A 20961-nucleotide genomic window follows, 5' to 3' on the forward strand; every position below is an offset into this window, starting at 1 on the left:
TAATCCTCCACCCTCCAGAAATATTCAGCCGCAGTTAAAGGATCCTCCGCAAGGACCCGGATCTTTATTTGCGTCATACGAGCAGTCCATTACAAAGCATCAGCTGACCTCCATCATCCTCGCAATTCCCACCTGGCTAATAAATATCATGCCAAGAGTTCCAAAGGTTAATTTAGAGGCCAATAGTCTGTTTGTGTTCAGGGGGTCGGACTGATAAGTGTTTCAACACATGGCTGTGGGCTAAATTAGAGGACAGGAAAAGGCGGTAGTAGAGGGTAGTAGAGCGTCGGCATGAAACGGTATCTTCAAAGTTTGTTTTTAAGAAATGGATATTTATGGCTTGGCTGAGGATGGAGTAAGTGTTAGTGTGGTGGGAATTGTCTTTTCAAAACTACCTTCAGTTTTTATCCCATATGAATGTCTCTGGTTTTAAGTTTGTGTGTGTGTGTGTGTGTGTGTGTGTGTGTGCGCGGGGGGGGGGGGGGGGACAACTCATTGTTGTTCATTGTTTGCAAAGCTTGGAAAATAAATATTTTGGACTTTTAGACAAGTGCAAAAAGATTCAGATAAAAATCTGTCTTATGTCACGGATTGGAATCGTAGCTGAAACCGAGTCAAACCTTTAAGCGCTATATTTGTCCTGATTTGAATATGCGAAGCAGTATTGCCTCAAAACCAGTGGTGACTCAGTGGTTAAAACTATGTGTTGCTGATCAGAAGGTCAGGGGTTCAAGCCCCAATACTGTCAATCTGCCGCTGTTGGGCCTTTGAGCACGGCCCTTATCCCTGTATTATGACTGACCCCAGCTTCCTAATGAGCTGGGATATGTAAAGAAAAGAATTTCACTGTGCTGTAAAGTGTATATATAAAAAATAAAGAAAAGCTTCTATAATGGGTCAGAACACAAACACTTACTGGCTCTGTTCCAGTAACCATTTTAATCTCCAAGCTTTTTTTTTTTTTTTTTTTTATCTCTCCCTCAATTAAGTTGTTCTGTTCTTGTGATTCACTTCTTATCTAAAACTTCTCTTTGCAGGGACCTGAAGAATAATCTGATCAACACCATCATGCCTGGAGCTTTTCAGAGCCTAACAGCACTGAGAAAACTGTAAGTTGACTGGAACGGTTCGTTTTCTTCCGTAATCCTGATGCACGCTTAGGAACCTGTCAATAGTCTGAAAAACCTGGAGAATACAATACAACAATATGATAGCATGCATGCTGTAGTAGGAAAATAACCAAAGACAGGTCATGTGATTCGTCCTGACGTAAAGCCAGGTTATTATTGATATCCCAAAGCTGACTGTTTTCCAATAACAGTACAGATGACGTGTCTTGTTCCTCTTCTACCACAGCAACCTTTAAGGTATTTCAAATCGACGAGTTTTTATTTGTGAAAGAATGATACGGAGGGGCACGGTGGCTTAGTGGTTAGCACGTTCGCCTCACACCTCCAGGGTTGGGGGTTCGATTCCCGCCTCCGTCTTGTGTGTGTGGAGTTTGCATGTTCTCCCCGTGCCTCGGGGGTTTCCTCCGGGTACTCCGGTTTCCTCCCCCTGTCCAAAGACATGCATGGTAGGTTGATTGGCATCTCTGGAAAATTGTCCGTCGTGTGTGAGTGCGTGAGTGAATGAGAGTGTGTGTGTGTGTGCCCTGTGATGGGTTGGCACTCCGTCCAGGGTGTATCCTGCCTTGATGCCAGATGACGTCTGAGATAGGCACAGGCTCCCCGTGACCCGAGGTAGTTCGGATAAGCGGTAGAAAATGAGTGAGAGTGAGTGAGTGAGAGAATGATACGTCGTTTACTTATTTGATTACAGTTCCAGGTTATAAAATATTAAAATCATCCCCTCAACAGTTTTTTCTCTGTCTTGAAGTTCTTGAAGTTACTGAGAAACCGTAATGTCCTCTTGTTTGAAGATTGTAATGTGATGGAAAATGCTGACATTGGAGACACTTTCCATGAAGGAAGGAAGGAAGGAAGGGAGGAAGGAAAAAAAATCTATTTAGGTGGAACGTCTGCTATACTGTATAAGCCCTTGAATAAGTTGTTGCAAAGATAATCTATTAGAGCGAGTGCTTTAATAAAACACCTGACTGGCAAACAGCTGGCACTGAGACAAAATATTAATCAACACCTTCTGAAAAATGAGTCATGATCCCTTATATACTCGTCTTGTTTTGCGTCTCATCTCTAATAAATAATCTTGAGAACAACATCCATATGGCATGCTATGCCTAAACCCTCAGCCAGCTGTTGAGGGAACCACAGGAGCCTGCAGAGGATTCTGGGATGGCTCTGGGAAATGACAGTATGAACAGAGCTAACCATTTGCTGGCTTTTTTATTGTGTTTTCGAATGACCACAAGCTGTAGTCACAATGTAGCCTTGCCTTCAGACTCCGTTGGGAGTTTATTTCAGAGGAAATAGCTTGGTCAGGAATTTCAAACGGAGCTGCACAGAAACGATGTCACAGACGATTATGGGTCTCTTAACTGGAAGTGACCGGTCCCAGATACAAGTACACTTCTGGCGTCCAGGGGAAGGCAGAATTTTTCGACTTGAAGCAATTCACAGACAAATGATATACCTTCACTCTTTCACTTTGCCTCCCGTTTTCTGTCTTTCTGCTGTTGTGTTAGAGTTGGATCAGCTTTAATAAACAGGCAGAGACAGGGGCTGTGCACCGGACAGATTGCTTGTAGTAGTAGCAGCAAATGGACATGAGGACATGAGGCTAAGCCAAAGCGAGTGAAAGCAGAGTCTTCTCTGTTCCCTGCTCTTTAATGGGCTCCTGTCTCATGTTGTTTGGGTTAGGTTATGATGAGTTTATAGTAGCTTGTATATCCCGTATATTGCTTTTATTCCAAGCCTTTTAAAGGATATTTCCAGTATTCGCGTCCAAGCATTTCAAAGTCAACTAACAAATTGTAAGCTATAATGGTGACCCTGTGGAGAACTCATTAGCTCTTGGTCTTGGTCTTGTTCTGGCTGGATTGCTGTTCAAGATTGCTCATTGTATCCCATTTGTTCCTGTTTACAGCGACCTGTCCAACAACCGGATCGGCTGCCTGACTCCAGATATGTTCCAGGGACTCACCAACCTCACCAAACTGTAAGCCACTGTCTTCTGATTGTGACATTTATCCATGGACTAAAACTCTTCTGACTGAAGCTGTGTATCTGGGAAGGATGTGTAAATTCCTGAGGCACCGTGTTTGTGTTTCAGGAACATTTCAGGAAACATCTTTTCTTCGCTGGAGCCAAACATCTTCCAGGAGCTTCCGTCACTCAAGCTGGTGTGAGTTAAAGAGCAGCAGCTATTACAGAAACACAGACATTAAACCCAAATATGTGGAGCACCAAATTCAGTGCATCAAATCTTAGGGATTTATATCCAGACAAACCTCGTCAACCTCAGCTACATCACTCAAGCTCATTTCAACTGATCTCAACTACATATGCTTTTTAATCCTTCTTCCACAGTTATGAAATATTTGATTGTTTTATTTCTCAAAATAGAAATAAGCTTGCAGATGAATATAAATCTATCTGGGCATTATAGGATGACTTCCACCTGAGAAAGCACTTATTTTTCACCTCTGAAAGGTTATCTGTAGTAGTGTGTAGGATGATATGATGACATAATATTGCTATCGTGAGAAATAACGTCACAGGACAGCGTTCTGAGATCCTGTGGATAACGTGGTATTGTTTTATTAAATTTTGTTAATGTTTCGAATTTTTTTTACAATTTACTGTGCATTTAAAATATATATTTAAAATTATTTAAATGAAATTAATTTTTTTTATAGATTTAAAAATATTTGAATTTCATTTAAATAATTTAAAATGAAATTCAAATATTTTTAAATCTATAAAAAAAATATTTGAATTTCATTTAAATAATTTTAAATAGATTTTTAAAAAATACATTTTATTCATATAAAATAACTGTTTAATACAAAAAGAAATCATTTTTAAATCTATAAAAATATTTGAATTTCATTTAAAAATATATATTTAAAATCATTTAAATGAAATTCAAATATTTTTATAGATTTAAAAATGATTTCTTTTTGTATTAAACAGTTATTTTATATGAATAAAAATGTTATTTAAAACTCTATAAAGAATAGAAATAATTACATTTTTGCAGACATTAAATAAATGATGGTCAAAGTCCTTTTTTTAACGCAGCAGTACATGATTGAGGGATGATTGTTCGTGAACCTGCATATATCAGTGACTCATGATATGATCTATAGTACGAATGCCTTAAAAAAATAGTGATCTAACTGTGACATCAGTGTGAAAATTCTTGCACATGTACTTAATTCCCATCTGAGGTTCAGTTCATATCAGAGGAAGGCTGGGTCTTTGTCAAGGTTAATCTCATAATGCCGCCACATAGGAAATGATTGATATCAAGCTTAGTCTTCTGGGGATTTTACAGTGAAAGTGTAGACCCAAGGACTACAGGCTTGATAGATTATTCTAGAAACTCTCTCCTAGCCTGGAAGTCACCAGGGAGCAATGAAGAAATGGATTTATTTAGCATGTGTGTTGAAGAGTCTATTTATTTATATCATGAAAAGAATTTTATTATGAAGCTTGTGATCTGTCTAGGAGAATATGTCCCTGTGCGTCACATCTGGTTTTAGAGGAATATAAAAATACTATAAACAGCAACATGTATGATCAGCGTCCCAGTCATTAGAAATATGAACAAAAAAACAACAACAACAACAACAAATGCTTTGGGATCCTCCTGATAATAAAAAGAAGCAGTGAGATTTCTGTAAAACAAATATAAAAGGTTACAAGGTTTTTAACTCTATATGGAATTAAGTTGCTTTCTCATCCCCCATTAGGAACTTTGACTCGGAGTCCCTGTCATGTGACTGCGGACTGCAGTGGGTGCCGAGTTTCTTCCGCACAAGTTCAGCCAGACTGGGAGATGAGACGCTCTGCAAATATCCCAGAAGGTTTCAGAACACACCACTGCGAGAGCTGAAGGAGACCGACCTGACCTGCGGTGAGGAAATACATCCATACATTTTAATACATGTATGGATGTACATTTGATTGGAGGTTAAATACATTTTAACCTCCAATCAAAATATGTTGAGAAAATATGTCAAGAAGACATCAAGAAAAGAGTTCTAAAGACTGCTGGAAAAAAGCTAAATCACGAGAACATGTCAGTTAACTGAAATTAAAGTGAAATTATGTTATTACTTTGAATAGTTTTGCTTCAGGAAAGCCGAATTCCCTTGGTCTGGCCCGCATCCTGGCTGGAGCTCAGTTTGAAATCCCACTCGCTGATTTTCCATAGCGATCATTCCATGCTCCATCTTTTGCCACTAGGGATCTGATTCAGTTTCTCTGTGGCTTTGACTCAGCCCTCATGTGATCTTTCGGTTGATCTCTATCGTCTTGGGTTTTTTTTTTTTCGTCTCGTTTTTTGAACCAGTGTCTCTGGGTCTTGGACCAGACTCCCTGCTGTTGTTTCAATATCATTTCATGTCACCATTCCTTCCCTCTGCAACGTATAAATCATATTTGCATTGGCAAGAGGCAGATAGAGATGGATGCCTAGGAGTAATTGTGGTTTCAGTGTTATGATAAAAAGGGTCTAAAAGCCACTAAACAGCTCTGATTCAACTAGGCTCTTTCACAATTTGAACAATAATAGAGTAAAAACATGACTGTTTTAAAATGACTGTTTTTCTTCATTGTCACCATTCTATCAGAGAAGAAAAAATTTATACAGTTTACTTCAGTTTGTTACCCAAAGGGGATTATTAGAAAACTCACATATGATAGTTTCCTAGATTTCATAGACTATGAAATATATGATAATATTCTAAACTTCATAGATTTTCTGGATAAAGTATAAATTATATTTCTATGCATCGTGTTTCCTACATTAAGAAATAAATCACTAGAGATTTATGTTTGTATTTCTGCATTTTCCAGAAGGCCCCTTAGAGCTGCACACACTGTTTCTGTTACCCTCACTGCCCCAAGTAGTGTTTAAAGGAGACAGGCTGCCGTTCCACTGTACCGCTGCCCAGGCTGACAAAATCACCGCCGTACACTGGCGCCACAAAGGCCAAACCGTCAGTAACAACCCTGCAAATGGAGTCCTTCTAGAAGAAAGCGTTCTACATGACTGCACTGTCATCACCAGGTAACCTAGTGTCATGTCATCAGAACGATTAAGTTGTGACGCAATATAGACCATAACACCACAGACCGTAATGCAGTTTTCTTTTAATTCTTCAGTGAGTTGATCTTGTCAAATGTACATGTCGACGCGAGCGGCAAGTGGGAGTGCGTGGTGATGACAGGACGAGGGAGCTTCTCGCGTAGCGTGGAGATTGTCGTTCTGGAAAACAGCGCAACCTTCTGCCCTGAGCAAAGAGTGTCCAATAACAGAGGAGAGTTCAGGTGAGGCTAGTGCCAATATCAAACATGCCATCCAAAAGCTACACGTCACATGTATAATCATTCTTTGAATGAATTATTAGCATTAATGTCTAAAAGTAGTTCTGTCATTATTTAGGTGGCCAAGAACTCTGGCTGGAATTACGTCATATCAATACTGCCTGCAGTTGCGTTATCCGTCCCTGGCTGGAGGGAGTGCCGTTGATCAAAAGGGGGCATCTCGGTACTGCGATCGTTCCGGTCACTGGGAGGAAGGAGACTACTCTCAGTGCCTCTACACCAACGATATCACTAATGTCCTTCATACGTTTATACTGGTAGGTTATCACCAACGTTTGGTATATGTTTCCCACTGCTAAGCCTTCAACAATACTCTCTTGAGTTCTTTAAATACTGCTATTAAGTGAAGTCCATCATACTTTTATCAGCATTGTGCATCACTAATGCTGTTTTTTTAATTTTTCAACTTTTCTGTCATTTGCATAAAGTCATGCGCTTTAACCATCTTTATACAGTGGAATTCTTTTGCTAGAAAAAAAATCAAATAGAAAGATGTACCAATACAATGTGTCAGAAAGTGACTACGGTGTAAACATCGTATGAAGTCCAGAAGTGTCCCAGTGGGAGATATTGCACAAACGGTACAAAAGAAGGATTCACAATCTGATCTCCACCCAGATGTCTGAACAGCTGAGTCACTGGCCTTTTTCAAATGACGTCTAAAGACCTACTTATTGTGAAATACTTAAACTGCCACTTATTGTTCTTGCTGCATCTCCTCCCATCAGAGTTTTAGACTGATGTTGTTCTTAATCCATAAAATGAACCAATATCGGTGGATTGACAGAAACTTCAAACGCACTGTATAAAGCTGCTTTCAGATGCCATGAATATGCATCAGTGTAAATGTAAATGAATGAGAGATCATAAAGGGAAGTACATGATAAATAAAATGGTTTATGTTAACAGTGGTGTTATTGATAAAGAACAGCACCAGTCTGATGGCCTGTGAGAAGAAGCTATGTGATGCTCTGATACCGTCTGTCTGATGCTAGCAGTAAGAGCACTCCACGACTCTGGTGGCTGGAGTCTCTGATGAGCTGATGATTAGATAATTCTCTAAATGTTAGGGTGTTATCAGCGTCCTCTATAATTTCATGAGGTAGTCCTGTCAGATGTGAATTTTTGGCAATAGTTGAGCAGTGAGATATTAAAGGACCAGATTGTAAAATTGTGATATCCTTCAGGATAATGTATAATAGTCTGGGTGAATTCAAACATTTCTGGCAGACCTTGATGATAGCAATAATATCGAGTCGAGCTTGAAGGTGAAGATTGAATCGAACTTCGGAACTTGGAGGCTGTAATCCGACATCAACAATGAGATATCTGACAAACTGAAATGTTTGTTGAGATTCAGCCATCACTAGGAGGGAGTTTTATCACAGCAGATGACTGAATGTTTACAAATAAACCACGTACACTAAGAATGGGAGAGGACCAGGCACAGATCCTTGAGGTTCACCGGTTGCAACTTGGACTCTTGGATTATTTATTAAATTCTGTATGATCCTCTCAAGAGGTAGGGCCGGAAATATAGGAAAAAGTGGGACAAATCAAATCAGATATTCACAAAAAATCAAAAAGGAATACTTGGTGAAGTGTCACTCTAGAGGCCAGGATCAAGGAAGTTGTGGTCCAGTGTTTCATTGTTTGGGAGGAAAGAATGAGTAGAAATAAAAGACGGGGCATCTTCTCTATAGGTGTCCACTTGGCTTCTTGGACATAAATTTGGAGAATCAACTTGCTAGCCTATTTCTCCATGACAGATGATGTGTTGAGGAATGGAGATTGCTCAAAATTAAATCACTTCTGAATATACCACAAAGCATTACATACATCCTCAATCAGATGTGAAAGCAGTTTTAGTGAGCGAAAAGAAACTCTGTTTTTGTAGATGCCCATCAATACCTCCAATGCTGTGACACTGGCACACCAGGTGAGGACCTACACGTTGGAGGCAGCAGGCTTCACGGACATGGTGGACGTTTTCTACGTAGCACAGATGATGCAGAAATTCATGGATTATCTTGATCAGTCACGTGAGGTAAGAGGAATTTAGCAAGAAAGCATTTTTCCCCCCACTTTCTAGCACACATTGGTGAAACTTTATTAATGGTTAAGCTACAATTATACAGTCTTGAGCTACTCTCTTTGTTTCAGCTGTCAGAAGTGCTGGTGGAGATGGGCAGCAACCTGATGCAAGTGGATGATCAGATCTTGTCCCAGGCTCAGAAGGAGAAGAGAGCCTGCAGCTCTATAGTCTGCTCTCTGGAGACCTTAGCATGGCCACAGCTTCACCCAAATGCCCAGTATCTCTCCATGGTAGGTTTAAAATGCTATAGTGACTTTTTCAAAGTTTCGACAATGTGCTGTATAGGAGTGCTATGTAAAAGGAAACAGACTGTGATTTTCCTCCCAGAATGCACTGCTGTGTGGCCTTAGGGCTGACAAAATGCTAGCAGAACAATTGTAGCATTCAGAAGCTAGCATGAGGGGTGAGCATGGGTCATGACTTCACATATTAGCCTTCTCGTAGGGCACGTACTGCCACAGTTAGATAATCAAAGTCTAGTCTCATCATCCAAAATGAAATAATATTTGGAATGTCGTTGCATGGAATCGGTTCATTTTAGGTCAACTTGTGCACTGTTAACGAATGGAAGCAAAGCCACTGAAACAGAATGCACTTGATATATAAAGAAAAAAACATATTTATCACATAAGTACTTCAACGTTTTTCCCATAGACGTCTCGGAACATTGTGCTAGAAGCTCACTTGGTACGTCCCGCCCACTTCACTGGCATGACCTGCACCGCCTATGAGAGACGAGAGAGCTCTGGTGCCAGGGGATTAGATGTGACAGACTCCACCCAGCAGGAGCTCCACTTCCGCTGTACAACAGGGACCCACAACATGTCACTAAACGCTTTTCCTTTAAAGGTAAAATAGTTTAAAAATGATAATAACTTGTGTAAATAAAAACAATAAAAACATCAATAAACAACAATAATAAAATAACACATTCAAAAATCATTGAATTATAGTGTCGTTTTCTCTTACTACTGATGTAACATGTATTTCTTTTTTATTCTTTTTTTTGTAGAATGCTGTAGCACTTGCTTCGGTCTCTCTGCCTGCATCCCTGTTCCCTCCAAACGCTCCTACCGAATGTAAACTGCAGTTTGTTGCTTTTCGTACTGGAAGATTCTTCTCGTTTATTGGAAACTCCAGCAGCACAGCTCGTAGGAGAAGCGTAAACACGCCAGTCATCTACGTAGGCCTCGGTGAGCTACCTGGCATCCTCGGATGATGTTGATTTAGTGAAAGCTTATAAGCTTAAGAGCTTTTCACATTTCACAATGTAACCCTGGGTTATTGATGTTCTAAACCCTGCATTTAACCTCGGGGTTTTTTTTTTTGTGGTTATAATGCTACAGCTTCATGCTTGCAAACAGGATTTAGCAACACTTAACAAAAAACAGCCTAGTACAAACTCTGGACATCACGGAAGTACGCATTGTAGTAAGGGAGAAAATTCTGACACTGAGACATTAGCTAGTGGATGTTGAATATCCTAGACACTTGGTCAACCACACAATAAACATAAAAACGCCAAAAATAGATTAGAAATCAGTGAAAGAGTACAATGTCTACTCAGGAACAGAAGAGCAGACCTGTCTTTTTTCCTCATTGTATAAATACAGCGTGTGATTGTTTTAGGTAACAGCTTGTCTTGTGCTTTTGTGTCAATCACAGGTGTTGATGCTACAAATATGCAAATAAGAAGATTAATCCAGTGTGTAGGAATTGTACAGTGTGAAACTTCAGATTTTTTTATATTAATAGTTTACCCTTAGTAAATGATGAGCAGTCTGAAACGTCAAACAAGATAGGGTTAGCCCAGGGTTAGCCATGTAGTGTGCATCATAGCTCTTTGGCTTTTCTGGTCATTACATGGTGAAAAAGACTAACATCCGCTGACGGCTAAAATCTAGCCTTGCTAATCCATTTCAACCTGCCATCATTTTTAAAACCCATTCCATTTTTTTCAAATCCTACGCTTCATATCCTCTCTTTTTATTACCTCAAATGACCCAGAAACTCTCTTGTCTCACACTCATAGATGGATGCACCATGTGGAACCAATCAGCTCCCATTGTTGTGTCTCTGCGACACACATCACTTGGCAACGATCCAGTGGCTGCACACTGGAGTCTGCAGGCGCTCATGCATCATGGGAGTTGGAGTACAGACGGCTGTCAGTTAGTGCACAGCGACGCTAGCATCTCAACGCTACGGTGCAGCATGCTCAGTAACTATGCAGTGCTTCAGGTAATGCTAAACCGTAAGGTAGAAAAAATATATTTACACTATCTGTGTTGTAATAAAGCAGATACAGTAAGGCGCTTGGAGATAAATCGCTTTTCCGGCAGTAAGTCTTATGTATCTAATGAGCTGCTCGGACCTGTCTCGCGATAGACTCATTCCTTTAAATAGGGAGGACACATCTCCCATTACTAACAGACTTTTAACACTACATACCTCTTAACCTGACACAAGGCAAGGGGTATGAGATCTAACCTGGCTTTTGCATGTCTCTGGAAAGCAGCCCGACGTTGATTGAGTGAATCCTAAACTCGTCCGCTGGCTTCTTGGCACGGACACTGACTTTCATAGCATTTGTCATATCGCAGAATGTTTGAGTTTAATTAGAGCTGAAGGTTCACTTAAACTTTGGCGAAGCGGTGGTTAAGGAATGCAGTTGCTGAATAGTTGTTCAATTAGTACCTTGATGTGAAGGCATAGTATGTAGCTTTTGTAATGCTTCTCTCTCTCTCTCTCATTCTCACTCACTCTCACTCTCTCTCTCTCTCTCTCTCTCTCTCACTCACTCTATCCTCAGGAGGTGCCTGATTTCTCAGGTCTTGTTCCTGCTCCTGTGGAAGTCCTCCACCCGGTGGTGTACACCTGCACTGCAGCACTCCTCTTGTGCCTCTTCACCATCATCTTTACCTACATCCTGCACCACAGGTAGTCAGACATAACACATTCAGTAAAGAGCAGCAAAAAACAGTGTGACCTGCAAGTGACCTTTTTCCCCATCATCCTCTATCCTTTTATGTCCTTAGCTCCATTCGGATTACTCGTAAAAGCTGGCACACCCTCCTCAACACCTGTTTTCACATTGCCATGACGACAGCAGTGTTTGCTGGGGGCATCACTCTAACTAGCCACCCGATTGCATGCCAAGCAGTAAGAATTCTCAGTTACTAAAGCTTCAGTTCATGTAAAAATACCAACACAGAGTTTAATATCTTCAAGCCATCGTGTGTTTATTAGGTATTTATTTGTGTATCTGTGTTAGGTGGGAATTGTTCTCCACTATTCTTCATTGTCCACTTTGTTGTGGATCGGCGTCAGCGCCCGGGTGCTCCATAAGGAGGCCTTGTGGCGGTCTCCACGGCAACCAGAGGGCGAGGCTACAGCGGTGCCCACTCAGCGGCCCATGCTCAGGTCAGCGAGAAGAGAATATGTACTTGTTAAGTTTGAGCCTGTGCGTTGTGTCTAGTTTGTACTTCACTTGTACTTCAAGCAATGCAAGTACAGCTGCATTAGAATGAATGTTTTGTACATTGCTCTTGTCTTACACTTGGAAGTCTTGAATTTGTTAAAACAATCTTTAATACCACTGTATACATATCTACAGTACATGTACTGAAGATGAGGTGACTATACGATTTGGCTTCTGCTTTGCCTTTCCATATTGTATATTCTCAAGCACTTAAATAAAAGTGCTATTATTTGAAACTCAAAGAAAGAACATATGGAGTTGGACATAGGATATAAAGCACTATTTAAAGACAAGCATGCAAGTGCAAGACCACCCTGACACAAAACCTGACTAGTCAAAGAGCACCATTGTCCTTAGAAGAACCAAGAGCCATCTGTTAGTGTGGAACAAGCAAGACGGGAGAAAGAAACCAGGAAAATATCCAGCGAACTGATCCGATAAAAGTGGCAAGAAAAACCATAAATCTAATAAGAGATAATGCTGAGTGTCAGTCATGCGTGCTGACATGCACACACTCACACTTAGTTTCCTGTTCTCCTCCAGCCAGAGTTCTCACACTGTAATACTGACCTCTGAAATGTGTGCCGCTGACCTCTGTACTACCCACACATGGCCTGACTCTGGGATAAATCATTCTCCTGTTCATCACTCATTGCACATTTTCTTCAGACTCTGTTGAGGAACTAAAGTGCAGACTATTTTATATTATTGAGTTTTGGTTATAATCTTAACAATGCTTATGTAGAGTTAATAAAAAACCTTGTAGATTTATATGAAATGTTATAACCTCATACAGCTCAGAGAAATTCATCAAATGGAAGGGAATATGTAAATGAAATACTGAGCACAACTTTTCTCCAACCATAAAAATATCCCATCATCCACAGCAATTAGATAATGATTATATTTTGCTAATGATTACATACTATTTATCCATCTACAATTACATAGAAAGTTGAAACAACCATGAACTATGTTATTAGATATGTTAGAGCAACAGTAATCCTTCTCTTTAACTCTGTCTTAAGCTTAATAAGACCAGAGGTGGGTAGAGTAGCCAAAAATTGTACTCAAGTAAAAGTACTGTTACTTCAGAATAATATGACTCATTCATTCATTCATTCATCTTCTACCGTTTATCCGAACTACCTCGGGTCACGGGGAGCCTGTGCCTATCTCAGGCATCATCGGGCATCAAGGCAGGATACACCCTGGACGGAGTGCCAATCCATCGCAGGGCACACACACACACACTCTTATTCACTCACACAATCACACACTACGGACAATTTTCCAGAGATGCCAATCAACCTACCATGCATGTCTTTGGACCGGGGGAGGAAACCGGAGTACCCGGAGGAAACCCCCGAGGCACGGGGAGAACATGCAAACTCCACACACACAAGGCGGAGGCGGGAATCGAACCCCCAACCCTGGAGGTGTGAGGCGAACGTGCTAACCACTAAGCCACCGTGACCCCCTTAATATGACTCAAGTAAAAGTAAAAAGTACACATCCAAATAATTACTTGAATAAGAGTAAAAAAGTACCTGGTGAAAAAACTACTCAAGTACTGAGTAACTGTTGAGTAACGTCTGATTTCATTTTTAACACAAGACAACAATCAGACAGACAAAAATACAAAATAATCTTTAGGCAAATTATGGCTCATCCAATCAATAAAATAAATTAAAATGAATTAATAACAAAATAGCTTAAATTAAAATAATTCAGGTAAATTCAAGTACTTAATAAATAAAATAAATAAAATAATAATAAATAAAAAATAAATACGCACAAGTAACACAAATTTCCAAACCTTTATACTTTTTTTTTACCAGGTAGAACTAGAACGAGGCAGCCCATTAATTCTCATAAACTGTGTGTGTGTGTCTCCAGTGACAGAACAACAGAAGGAAACACACACACATTTCATACAGGCAGGCTGAACAGAAAACTGCACACCAGAAGGAAGCGGTCAACGTAAAACGTGTGTGTGCGTGTGTGAAAACATGCAGAAACAAACTATTTCACCAAAAAAATCACTCGGTGATGTCACTATTAAACTTCACCGTCTGCATTGCCGACGGTTGATTCTGACATGTTTGTGTTGCTAACTAACCCGTCCCGCCGCTGAGATTGAGTATGGTAACGTGACGAGACTGCACAACTACGTTTGATTGGTAAAACACAGTCACGTGGTAGAGCCTTAGCGGAAGTTTCTCTATCTGTCAAAATAAAACATTAAAATTGATGCGTAGAATACCAAAGAGGTAAAAAGAAAAGTAACGAGCTCATTGTAGCCTAATGTAGCGGAGTAAGAGTACAGTTTCTTCTTCACAAATCTACTCAAGTAAAAGTAAAAAAGTATAGTGATTTAAAACTACTCCTAGAAGTATAATTTTTTTCAAAAACGTACTCAAGTAAATGTAACGGAGTAAATGTAACTCGTTACTAACCACCTCTGAATAAGACCAAAACATTTGCAGCTCGTCATGTTAGAGTAAGTGAAAAAAAAAAAAACCCCTCCGTTCTGCAGGAATTCCCATGGTAGAAAATTTAATGTTGAGCTAATACTGGAGACTCTGTCTATAAACTTAAAATAAACATCTCCTTCAAAAAGGATTTACATCACTGATTTTTCTTTAACGTTTTCTCTGTTCACTCAATATAGACTGTAAATCACATTGACACATAAATATTGCTTGCCATTTTTTCTTTAATAACCAGAACCTTTCCATGTCTTTCCTCCTCTGTAGGTTTTATCTGATAGCTGGCGGCGTTCCTCTCATCATATGTGGGATCACCGCAGCTGTCAATATTAACAACTACGGAGACAACATTCCTTAGTAAGTAGAATAATTTCTTATTTTGTTCTCATGTTATTTTGTTTATTTTTTCTTGTGGAGAGAATAAATACGTAGACACGTATTCAAGACCTAAATATCTGAAAGATAGTACTGTTTCTTTAAGAGATATTTTTTATATAGAATGAATTATTTATTATAGTTAATTCGTTAATTATGCATAGAGATTGAATTTATTGCCATTTAATACCATCTGAATATATCCGTTTATGATGTATATTATTCTATGTAAATTCTCAAGTAACACTAAACAGAACATGCACACATTATCTGGCATTTACTTTCAAATTGGCCACAAATTCAATTAGGTTTAATGGCAGAAACATGTATTCTTATACACAATATTGCCAGGTTTGTGGACACTTGACCATCACACCCGTGTTCTTTTTGAACATCTCATTGTGGGTTTTGGCCCCTCATTCCTATTATAACAGTCTCTATATTTCTTAGCAGTGTTTCCACTAGATGTTGGAGTGTGGAAGTGGGGATTTGTGTTCATTCAGATACAAGACCGTTAGTGAGATCAGGCAGTCTGGGTTGCAGTTGATGTTCCAGTTCATCTCAAAACTGTTCAACGCGGTTGAGTCAGAGTCAGGGCCCCGAGCAGGACACTCGAGATCTTCCACTCCAGCCTTCACAAACTGTGTTTATGCTTTGTGCACAGGGTTGTCATGATGGAACAGGTTCAGTGCTCTTAGTTCCAGTAAAGGAGAATTGTAATCAACAGCACTAATCACGAAACACTTAAAGATATGACGGTCTGGTGTTCGCATACCGATGGCCAAGTAGTGTGTGTGTCTGTTTCCAGTTGTGTTTGTTTGACATGATTACTTACTTTTTAGACTAATTATAGTAAACATGGAATCTCATTGTTTACCACATCTACTAAAAAATCTTACATTTCATTTAACTCCCATTCAGGATGCATTGATTGTGGTAACCTTAGATTTACAGCAATGTCGTGTAACATTACTTGTTTGTTGTTAAGTAATTCTTTGCCCTCTCTGACCTTCTTAATTCCTCTGACACTTTGGCAGCTGTTGGTTGGTATGGCAGCCCAGTATTGGAGCTTTCTATGTTCCTGCTGGCCTTGTGATTCTGGTGACCTGGATCTACTTCCTGTGTACCATTGCACGCTTGAGATGCCGAACCTCCCAGATTGTCAAGGAACCCCCATGCTCCACCTCTGGATCCTTCCCTTTACCCGAAGCCCAGCCAGCTCTAAGTGGCAGCACTAGTTTACTTTCAACAGACTCTGCAGTTGGCCCAATGCATGCGGGAATGGTGCAGGAGGACCAGTACCCATTGAAAGTACAGTTCTTGGCACTGGTGGCGACTCAGTTTGTGTATTTGCTTCTGTGGTGTTGTGGTGCAATGGCTATGTGGCACATGGACAGAGAAAGGAAGTTATTCAGCTGTCTGTATGGAGGAACCGCGACAGGGCTAGGAATCTTCTTGGTGCTCCATCACTGCTTCAAACGCTTGGATGTTCAGGCAGCTTGGCTTGGATGTTGCCGGGGATACCATCGGTCAGAGCCAATTCCACCCTACAGCCAACCCTGCACTGCCACCGCTGGAGTCCAGAACACTTCTGAAAGGGGCTCGCAGCTGTTTGTTGGCTCTCTTCCTCCAGCAGAGCAAAGCAACTACTCTTCTTCTGCCAGGTCGTCCTCCACTCCAAGTGGCACCAGCAGTATAGGCACTGGGCCCTGCAAGCTCACTAACCTTTTGCAGGTGACACAGGACAATGCCAACAATGCCACACGTGCTCTGGCAGGCACTAACACCAACACCAGCACCAGCACAGAGAACAACACCAACAACAAACCTGCCAACAACCTGATGCTGCCACATATTAGCACCACATTACCTGTTCAGCAGCAACAGCGAAAAAAGACTAGCAGTAGAACTAAGGCAGGAAGTGGCCAGTACCACCACCGGGGGGAGGGAAGGGGACATTATCGTCTGAAAGCACTACGAGGTGGTGGAGGCAGTGTAGGTGCCTTGAGCCCACCTGGTGTGGACCAAGTCAACACTCATCATGTTCACAGATATGCATCCAGCGAGAACGGAAGTCTTCGAAACAGCCATTCGGAGAGCCATAATGGTCCACTGACCAATGGAAGACACCGTGCAGAAGGACCAGGAACAAGTCCTTCAGAAGGAAGCGACGGAGGAAGCAGTGGAAGCAGGAAACCTTTCCCGCTTTTGCCTTCTATAGCAAGTCGGGTTGCAATGCAGCAGAATGGACAGAGACGCAGTGCAAGCAGAGACAACCTTAAATTGGTAAATGCAGCTGATAAAGACTTTAAACGAGGTTCATATCTGTTGAACACTGACAGAATAACAGCTACTGGAACTACAAGTGGGACAATCTCATCAACACAACCTGCCACATCGAATGGAATGCTGAAAGGTTCAGTCATTGAACTGGATGCAAGTGGATCGGACCATTCGCAGGGGTTAGTTGGGATGAGGCCTGGGGTTTGGAAGAGTGAGACGACTGTGTGATGTGACATAACTGAGCTAACAGTCTGTGTTTAGGGAAGAGTACAGTGGGCAAGAACCTCACTGCCTCAATCACCAGTGCATCCAGGGTTAGCCTCCCTGACATTTAATATTCACTTATGTTCATTGAGCTTCAATCAAATTGCACCTTCCAGAAACAGGTAACTACTCATGTATTTGTTGAGGCTTTATGAGGGATCCTGTACATTTTGGTGCTACATAAAGCAGGAGGCTTGATTTATGAAGGGATATACTTATATGCAAAAACTGAACCCTTTTTCAAATCAGTATTTTTCATCATGAGATGACAGTATTGTTTCTCTTGTTTAGAATATATCTAACATGAGGTTTTTAAAGCTATTGCAAAAAAGTGAACACCTTACGGTATCTGTAAGCGTATGTTTTTTTTAAATCCATTTTGATCTATGCATATCAGTGGAAATGGACCACAAATTGCATTCTGAGTTCATTTTGCATTTGTTTTGCTTGTACAACCTGTTTTTTTTTTTTGTTTTTTTGTTTTTTTTTATACTTAATGTGTTTGACGTGCTTTGTATCTGCTGGCTATTTGGCAAAAGTGCACATGTGATAGTGAGAGATGTATATGTCAGAATGTATGTATGTAAGAATGTATGGATGTATTAATTGACTATTACAGTATTTAGCTCTAGTCCCTCTCCAGCACTGATAAATACCTCTTGGCCTTACCTAATCGCTCCAGCATTAAGGACCTGCAGTGAGCTCACGTCCTCTTCATGCTTTATATGTAGAATATGTAAAGGCACAAAGGGATGCTGGCCTTTTTGTCTGTAGATGAGTCTGTTGCAATTCTGTGTGTTATTGCTGTCCCTCTTGTGTGTCAAAGGCCAAGATTCAACAGAATAACACAGGTCGACTGCCCTCTAGTGGATCACGCGTGCAATTGCACTGGCTAACCAAACATACCACCAAGTGATGAGGGGGATAGAGAGTGATGTCATTGAAGTTTTATTAAAAGAAATTTGGTGAAGAATATTTTTGCAATCATGTCTAACATGGTTTTCCTATAGCACTTGGAAAAAGTCCACCCTTTCTTACACCTAAATGAAGCACAAACTATGTACTAGCAGATTCAGGGTATCTTTCTTACTTTCTTTTCTTTTCTCTTTTTTACTTTTCTTTTCTTTCTTTCCTTTTTTTTTATTTCTTTCTTTTGCATATTCATCACCATTGTTGTACTGATAATTTCTTCAATGTTAAACTCTACCTAGCTTTACCTAGCACATGAAAACCTCGGTATTCCTATCCAACAAAAAGCATCCTTTGGAGTTTCTTTTGAACCATTCGTTATGCAATACAGCGTAGCAGTTTGATGTAGTGTATTGTACTGTCTGAATGGAAGCACTTACAACTCAACCCAACTTTTTTTTTTTAATATAAAAAATGCCATAAAATAAAGAACAAGAAAAGAAATAGTACCTCTTATCTTAGGGAAAAACAGTGTTAACCACGAGACAATCATTTCATTTACAAGTCCTGTATTATGCCAAGACATAACTGTTCTTATTTATAAAATCATATGCAATTTCATTTTAATGACAGGATGCCATATATGAATTTTTAATTTTTTTTTTCCATATCTCGATGTCTTCATCTCTGTCTTAGAGTAAAATTGCCAGCTCTACTTTTAACACACGTTCAGGGATTTTTTTTGACACCAAAGAAGCTTCTTTAAACATCTTGTTACACTATTTTACAGTATTTTAATGTTTTCTTTCTTCAGACATCACAAATCTCACATAACTGTCACAAATTGGCCAAGCAGTTATTAAAGGTTTTGTAATATCAATATTTATTATAGTCTACTTCACAAATAAGAAGTGCTTTTGTTTTATTGCATGTTGGATTCCAGTGAGTTTTATTAGTGACACGATGGTGTGTACGGGCGAATTATCCTTTTAAAAACAGACATGACTTTTTGTTGAATTTTTTTATTTTTTTTAAACTCCAAACGACTGCATTAGTTCCAAGGTTCCCAAATTGCGGTTGAATTTAAATGTGATGTGATTTTTTTTTTTTCGTCCTCTGTCCCTATGCAAGTTTTTGGTCAGTAAAAAAAAAATAAGCGGTATATTTATCTAAGAATGATTGTTTTTTTTCTGTCATCTCAAGTTTTTAAAGGGATATTTCATGTTTCATGTGTATTTATGTGTCACTTTGCATCGTTATGAAAATTCCTCTTCAGTTCCAGTAATATATTTGATTTTTGTGCCTTATAATTCGGATGCAAATAAAGACTTTCTAAATAATTTGTTTTGTAGGTTTCTTTGGAATGAGTTTTATATCATAGAAATCTTGAGATTTAAGACATGAAAATGGGTAACAAAGTTGAAAAACTCTGAATTAAGGCAGACATTGACCAGTGGTGTGTGAGCAGTCTATCACACTTCACTTCATTTGTAGAATTTTACAACATCATAGCAGTTTTTCTACTCAGTTGTAGTATGAGAGGAGTCACATGGCGCGTTACATTTAACACTACTTTAAATCTGCAGCAAAAGTAAAACTACTACTGGCCCATTATTGTTCGTAGCCAACTTTATGTTATTTTGAACACACTGCGATGATGCATATGCAGAACTTGCCTATGATTACTCATCGATACAAGTAAAAACAGGTCTATATGAAATTAAATACACATAAGATTTGTATATACAGTACATATAGGATAGTTGGTTATAGACATGATGTATAAACTGCCCTTTAAACATATTATGACCTTTATAAGACTTAAAATTCACATGTTTACAGTTTCTTCATTCTGTTTACTGTGTTACTGCATCAAATATAGTCTTAAATATGCTCAATTCAGTAACATCGGCTCTCATCTAATTAAAATGATCTGTTTTTTCTTCTTCGTCTTCATTTTTTTTTGCCTTAAAGGAAATTCATGGTCTGGAAAATAATGGTTACTATGATATGTCATAATACATTTACATTTACATTTACAGCATTTGGCAGACGCCCTTATCCAGAGCGACGTACATAAGTGCTTAAATCTCTAACATTGAATACATTAATGCTGGCTCACTAAGTTACATACTTAAGATACCATGAGTTTAAAACATTTGTTCAAAGTTACAATGAAAGTGTCAAAGGTGTGTATTTTTTTTTTTTTTTTTTTTTTAAATGCAAAAGATAATGAAATGATAATAATAGTTACTATGCCTTCTACTATGTCAACAACATAGTTACTATGCCTTCTACTATGTAAAGAATAAAAACTCTTGGGGCTATAGGGAAATAATGAGCAAGATGTCTTAGTTTATTATTTTCATATATAACAAGTGTGTTTTATATATATATATATATATATATATATATATATATATATATATATATATACACACATACACACACACACACACACACACACACACACACACACATATATGTATATATATATATATATATATATATATATATATATATATATATATATATATATATATATAT

General features: G+C 39.2%; 1 protein-coding gene across 1 annotated transcript in view; it reads left to right on the forward strand.

Moving 5' to 3' along the window:
* The window catches only part of adgra2 (adhesion G protein-coupled receptor A2), a 57022-nt gene extending 37268 nt beyond the window's left edge, over nt 1-19754 (forward strand). The window contains exons 3-19 of the mRNA XM_060881298.1: nt 1038-1109; nt 3046-3117; nt 3232-3303; nt 4877-5040; nt 5985-6198; nt 6294-6458; nt 6574-6772; nt 8413-8562; nt 8679-8840; nt 9265-9459; nt 9623-9803; nt 10643-10851; nt 11423-11550; nt 11649-11772; nt 11885-12033; nt 14851-14940; nt 15996-19754. Coding sequence (XP_060737281.1) covers nt 1038-1109; nt 3046-3117; nt 3232-3303; nt 4877-5040; nt 5985-6198; nt 6294-6458; nt 6574-6772; nt 8413-8562; nt 8679-8840; nt 9265-9459; nt 9623-9803; nt 10643-10851; nt 11423-11550; nt 11649-11772; nt 11885-12033; nt 14851-14940; nt 15996-17469 — 3820 coding nt within the window. The 3' untranslated portion in view covers nt 17470-19754. The remainder of the gene's footprint in view (nt 1-1037; nt 1110-3045; nt 3118-3231; nt 3304-4876; nt 5041-5984; nt 6199-6293; nt 6459-6573; nt 6773-8412; nt 8563-8678; nt 8841-9264; nt 9460-9622; nt 9804-10642; nt 10852-11422; nt 11551-11648; nt 11773-11884; nt 12034-14850; nt 14941-15995) is intronic.
* The last annotated feature ends 1207 nt before the right edge of the window (nt 19755-20961 follow it).

Source organism: Tachysurus vachellii, chromosome 11, assembly GCF_030014155.1.
Source record: "Tachysurus vachellii isolate PV-2020 chromosome 11, HZAU_Pvac_v1, whole genome shotgun sequence".
Classification (NCBI taxonomy): domain Eukaryota; kingdom Metazoa; phylum Chordata; class Actinopteri; order Siluriformes; family Bagridae; genus Tachysurus; species Tachysurus vachellii.